The following is a 6,456-nucleotide window of genomic DNA, read 5'->3' as shown; positions in this document are numbered from 1 at the left end:
GGTGTCTGACCCTCCAAGGGAGGAGTTGTAAATTTTGATGGCCACAGGCAGGAATGACTTCCTATGATGCTCTGTGTTGCATCTCGGTGGAATGAGTCTCTGGCTTTATGTACTCCTGTGCCCAACCAGTACATTGTGTAGTGGATGGGAGACATTGTCCAAGATGGCATGCAACTTGGACAGCATCCTCTTTTCAGATACCACCATCAGAGAGTTCCCCTTCAAAAGTGGTCATATTTAAACTCTTCCAGACCCCTCTAAATATGAAATTTTATGATGTCATAGTCACACTCTATAATTGCAAACTTTTGTTTTTGTAATTGATTCACAAGATTGATATCAAGGATAGAAAATTAGCTTTGATTAGAGATTAAATATGTGATGTAATTACACTGGATGAGTGAAAGGTACATGGAACTCCGGTTTATTTCTCAAATAATGAAGGGTCAAGTGAAGAAGGTTGTCATTTTTTGTGAATAGAACATTAGATTTACCACCAAGAGATCAAAGTGAGAGGTTTGGGAAGTACTGGACCAAAATAATTCCATGGGGAAAATATTCTACATAAGACAATTAGATGTATGTTTGAAAGAGAAAAACTTAAATTTGTGGGATGAAGTGCATATGGGATGTGGAAATAACATAAGGTTCCTCTAGCAAAATACCTATAACAATGTAATGTACCAAATTACTTCTTTTATATGGAAACATATACAGTTCAATGATTAGACTTGAACAACACACATTGGAAGAGCTGGAGGAACTCAGCAGGTCAGGCAGCACCTGTATACAGGGAAATGAATGGGCAATATTTCAGGCCAAGATGCTTCATCAGGACTGCTGTCACCAGTCTGTGGTCCTGATAAAATAAAGTTTTGCACAAATATCAAATAGTAAATATATTACTGATGATCATAGAAAACATACATACTTTATGATTTTATTGCCAGAAGAATTATTTTCAATTTTGCTGATGTCTTAGTAAAGTATGACTAGCTGAAGTGAAGTTAAGTGGAGATTGTAGAATCTTTTCAATCTCAGAGGCAAATTTGATGTTCACCATAACTGCTACTTTAAATATTTAAAATTGGCCTTGGATAGATCCAGCAATATGAAATTTACTGTTTGGCATTCCAAGATACGTTTTTAGTCTGCTTTTATCATTGTTTGTGTTGAGTTCAACACTTTGACTAGCACCATCATTCGGTAGCAACCAGTGCCCATTGTGCTGCTGAGTACTTTGAGTGTCACTTATATTTGTTGGAAAAGTTTTGTAGTCACCCAGGTAATATTCCCCACTCATTTCAATATTTGGCTAGGCTTTTGCTGACTTTATTTAATCCTTCTTCTCTTCAGCAGGGCGCCTGACGTCAGCTAGACTTTCTTTCTCTGCTGTGAGCCCTGAGCTCAGGCACAGGCACGTCGACCCGGGAGAGAGAGGTAGAGAAGAGCTCAGCACTAGAAGAAAGCAAGTAGGCTGCAGCAAAAGAAGCGGAACACTATCATCCACCAACTTCGCCTTTCTAATTTCAAATATGGGTAAGTGCACGAACACAGACCCGGGGGCACTAGCACAGTTTTCTATCCCTTCCCCCCACCCCCCCAATATCCCTCGTTTAACAGGGAATGCGCGGACAAAAGTCAGGAAAATTCCTCTCCACACTGAACTGTCAAAATCTGAGCTGGGAATGTGAAACTACCCTTTGTTTCAAAATAAACGTTACTCGGGATTTTTGCCTTAAAATGATACATAAATATCAATGTAATTGCAACGTAGCTTTCTGCTGCTGTCTCCGTGGTAGCTGCTCCCTCTTTGTTCAGTCGAGCTTTTAATTTGCAATTTGCCCATTTGAAAAGTTTTGCTTTTTTTTCCTCTGGTGCCGGTACAGTGTGCGAAGCGGTATTTGGGAGCTTGGAAAATACTTGAAAGGAAAGGCCACTCTAGGGCTTGCTATATAGTTTTTTAATGATATCCTGACTAGCTCACTGCAAGGGATGAAAGTGTTTGTAGCTGACTCTAGGATACATGATCAAGCGGACTGGAATAAATGTGTTGTCGGATCTGCAAACCTCAAGGAATTCTTTTAACTTAAAGGATTTTTTTATATATATCATATCTCGCTTTACTTCACAGGACGTTCTCCAGATCACGGAGTTAACCATTTTTAAAAAAAGCTTTTAGAGACCTAAAAGCGCACGTAATAAAAAAAAGTTATGTTTTTAATCATCATGTGAACCCGAGTGCTGATTTATAGCAGCTGTTTTAAAGCAGGATATGGTTTGAAGGTTTGTGCCTGCCTGGCAAGATTATCAGCAATTTTATATTGTGGGAATGCTGATTTTTTTCCCCTCTCTCCTAAGTATTGCATTCGCAACAACGGAGATGGCACAACTAATGTTTGGAAATCTTTGTAGACTGCCTCGCTGTATATTTTTTCAAAACTTTGATCCACTAATGAACTTACCATTTATATGTGAGAAAGTGCCTGACTCTCTTGCCTGCTGTTCCATGTTGTGCTTTTTCCACTGAAGTTGGAAATAGTTAAGGGGCCTCTCAGTGGTTACAATCTCCATAGATTGCCCCATTGCAGCAACCACACGGTGCCAATGCAATGCATTTAACGTTGGGTTACTGACTCGTGGATGATGATGCTTGTCTGATAATTAATATAGTATTAAGATGCAATAATTCCTGAGAATGTAAGATGAGCTGCTTCTTTGGAAGCTGGGCAAGTAGGAGTGGTAGTTGGCATGAAATAGATTTCCTGGTTTTTGGGTGATGGTTTTTGACACGTGCAAGACATTTTTTTGGTGTATGAACTCCCAGGGTATGTTTCTGAAGAGGGAATTTGAATGGGGAGAGGGAAAATGAGGTAAAGTGAGATTTTATTTGCAAAGCAAGTTCAAATTCAAGTCGCTTTTATTGTCTTTTCAACCATAACTGCTGGTACAGTACACAGTAAAAACGAAACAACGTTCCTCCAGGACCATGGTGCTACATGAAACAACACAAAACTACATTAGACTTCAGACCTACACGGGACTACATAAAGTGCCCCAAACAGTGCAAGACAGTACAATAATTATTAAACAAGACAATGGGCACAGTAAAGGACAAATTACAATATAATAAATGTAAATGTAAACAATGTTTTAGCAGGAATTGAGAAAGAAATGAGCAAAAATTGCAAAGTTGGAATTGATTTTGTGGAGTCACGTCATAAAAAGAGGCCTTTTGGCCCTCATGTTCCTGGAAAGAGTTACCCAACTGGTAAGCTTTCCTCTCCTCCCTATGGCCCTGTAATATTTTCCCCTTTGCTGTATATCCAATTCCCTTTTGAAATTTGCAGTCAAACTTGCTTCCAGATCATAAGTTGTTCTATTTAAAATCTTTGTTTCTTCTGTCCATCATTTTTAAACAATTCGCCCGATATTGGAAAAGATTCCTTTTCATTTAATTTCAAAAAGGCCTGTTTTAGTTTAATAAATGTTGAGAAATTGATGTAGGATTGGAATTGTGTGGTAGATATTAAAAGAGTAAGGCTCCATTTTGTTTTGCGCATAATGTCAAATAAAGTGTCCTTTTACTTTGGTATGTATTCTGTGACTTTTTCCTCTCCCCTTGCAAATAGTGTGGTTAAGAAGTTGACATTAATGGGGCAAGGTCTTGTGTGGGGAACGATACAGGATGGTGATGGAGTGTCAGTGCAATTGATTCTCCATTCACCCAAAATCCCTTACAATCAGATGTGCTGCCTCCAGTGAGTAAAACTTTATCCACCTCCCAGGAGAGCTGGATAATTTCCCCAAGTCTATTGTTCCTTGGAGTTTATTCAGGAGAATATTATTAATTCCAAAGAAACAAGGGTAGTAACTTGTGAGGTCTTGGATCATATGCTTATTATGAATAATGAGGTATTTGCAGTCCGCCAGCACATTAGAGTGGGAAAATTCTGCAGAACCTGATGAAGTTCACCTTAGGACCTTATGAAAGGCCATTGTAGAGATATTTGCTTCATTGTTAGCAACTGGCAAAGTTTCTGACTGAGGCAGGTTAATAGTTTCTGTAACTGGTCCAAAAGTACATAGGTGGCAGGGAATAGTGGGTGAAGGAGGTGGGGTGAAACTGGTGGGCACATGGGAGGGAATACTTGCAGGGAGATAAGTGACGGAATGGGACAGATGGGAATCATCTTGGAACCAGCATATACTTAATGGACCATTTGGTATTGGGAAGTGTTTAATGATTGACTCTTTAATTTTAAACTGTTTTATCAAGTGATCTGATAGACTTTGGAGACATATGGAGGGAAAGTGTATTTCCATTGGTCGTTACGTCAGTAAAAGAGTGAGGATGCAAATTCAGGATCAGCACTGAGACAGTAGACCACACAGCACTTTTTCGGTTTGTTCACTGCTTGTGGAAAGTCCATGTTTGAATCAAGATGTTTTTGAGGTTGACCAGCAGGTTTTACATTGTATCACCAATGGGAAAATCTTTTGCTCTAGATGGACATATGAAGAAGATTAGACAGCCATGAGTTTATAGTAGAGATAGCTCTTTCAGAGTACCATCGGCATATTTCAACCAAATGAGGCATCATTCCTGGGCTGAATCCTTCCTACCCCGATGGTCCAAATATACATTTCCAGAATAAGTCGTAGGATAGAGATGGTCAGAACATGGAACTGAATCGTTACCCCATAGCCAAGTAGATTAAGGCTAGTTGTTACACTGTTTTTTGATTCAACAATCACAGAAAGTATATTCCATGTTTGCTTTGTTCAGCCACACATTGGATAAGCCTCCCATGTCAATTGTCAGAGTGATTATAAATTGGTTACCAATACTGAGCATCAAGCATTTCAGAGATCAGATATTCTGTCTGTTGAGGTAGTAATGGGGAGAAGCCAATGAACCAATGAAGAATTCATTAATGTGCTCTCAGTTGCCTGGGGGGAAATTCTTTTTTGTGGTTTTTGTAAACAGCTACTGGAAGGCCAGTCATTCCACCTTTGCAGAGAAGCTCTTTCCTCTGAACAGGCCAGGCAGGATCAAGAACTCAAGATGTGAGAATGGGGAGGGATAAGCACAGCAATTCCCTCTTTGAGTTGTGGCACCTCAACACACTGGGCTGCTATAATGTCAGTCTTGTTTTTTCAATTGTATTGATCTAAAGCAAATTGGGTCACACTTGTGCCTGAGGCGCAGTCAATACCAGATAGTTGTGGCTCACTGAGCAGCTGGGATCATTAGATGAGAGTAAGTGTGTATATAGCAAAAATTGTGATAAATAGGAGGTGTATATTGAGGCTATAGGGTACATTATAGTGATTGATCTGGTTATTTACTGTCAGCCTAATTAATGATTAGTTGTACCTGAACGTAACTCTCATGCGTGTTCATTTTGTACTGTTTTAGATAATTAGCTGAGTATGCATCCATCCTGGGGCAGTAGTGTAAATTCACCACAAACTAGAAATGGGCAGCAGGATCCTCCAAAGGAAGTTCTTGCGGCTTTGCTTCAGGCCTCAGGAACTGATATGTGTTCGGTTAACTTCTGTTATCTTGAAGCATTGCTAACCCAGAACTGTGAACACTCAATAAAGTGTTGTAAGGTTTAAAAGGTTTCTAGCTGATTTGTAAAAAGTGCTAGAGATCATGAAGAGTCCAGAAAAAAAAAACACGTACTGAAATTGCTCAAGAACTGTTGAGCATAGACTTAAAGTAGGTGGGAAAGGAATCAAAAGTAATATGAGCAAGTACTTTGTCACTTAGCAAGTAGTCATGACCAGGAATTCCCTGTCTAAAAGGATAGTGGATGTCAGGGCAATTGTGACTTTCACTAAGTGACTGGATAAGTACCTGGAAGGGGAAAATATCAGGTTATGATGAACATGTCGGGAAGTAATTGAATTGACCTTGCTAAAGTCACGTCATGATTAACAATCAGCACCGTTTCTCTGTTTCTAAATATATTTTAATATTAAGTGAGACATAGTTTGTATGCAAATTGTAGACAGGTCACCATTGAACGTTTTGTTTCCTCCTCTGTCCTAAGTTATGATGTTATTAATGTGAGGTATCTGAGCAATTACATTATTATTTATGCTGTGAATGCAACTGTCAGTTTGAGTGTGAATCTATATCTTTTGCAGTAGCCCATCACAGCTGTGTGTCTGGCTGTCTAAACGGTAGTGCCTTGCTGGGGCTTACAGTCAAAATTTGAGGTTTGATCCTAAACTGCCTTCACAATGGGGATTGCATCCACTTTCCATGTCCTGCTATTGTACGTGATTCTTACACATTATTGAGCAGCAGCCTGTAGGATTACATTTGAACCATTTTGCATTATCCAAGTTTTCCAGGAAGATTTCAAAAATTTTATACTTGCAAAATAATTATTTCCGGCATTGAAATTTAGACAAATGCCTGCAAACTGATTATTCATCCCA

General features: G+C 39.2%; 1 protein-coding gene across 2 annotated transcripts in view; it reads left to right on the top strand.

Annotated features, from left to right (window-relative positions):
* The first annotated feature begins 1,201 nt into the window (after positions 1–1,201).
* The window catches only part of gpm6bb (glycoprotein M6Bb), a 199,243-nt gene continuing 193,988 nt past the window's right edge, over positions 1,202–6,456 (top strand). The window contains exons 1-2 of one of the 2 annotated variants that reach the window (XM_063051025.1): positions 1,202–1,285; positions 1,357–1,539. In XM_063051025.1, the coding sequence (XP_062907095.1) occupies positions 1,536–1,539 (4 nt within the window). In that variant the 5' untranslated portion in view covers positions 1,202–1,285; positions 1,357–1,535. The remainder of the gene's footprint in view (positions 1,286–1,356; positions 1,540–6,456) is intronic. The other variant, XM_063051026.1, reaches the window with a different exon arrangement.

Source organism: Mobula hypostoma, chromosome 6 (assembly GCF_963921235.1).
Source record: "Mobula hypostoma chromosome 6, sMobHyp1.1, whole genome shotgun sequence".
Taxonomy (NCBI): domain Eukaryota; kingdom Metazoa; phylum Chordata; class Chondrichthyes; order Myliobatiformes; family Myliobatidae; genus Mobula; species Mobula hypostoma.
The sequence above is the reverse complement of the archived record's forward strand: the minus strand, read 5'-3'. Positions and strand labels throughout refer to the sequence as shown.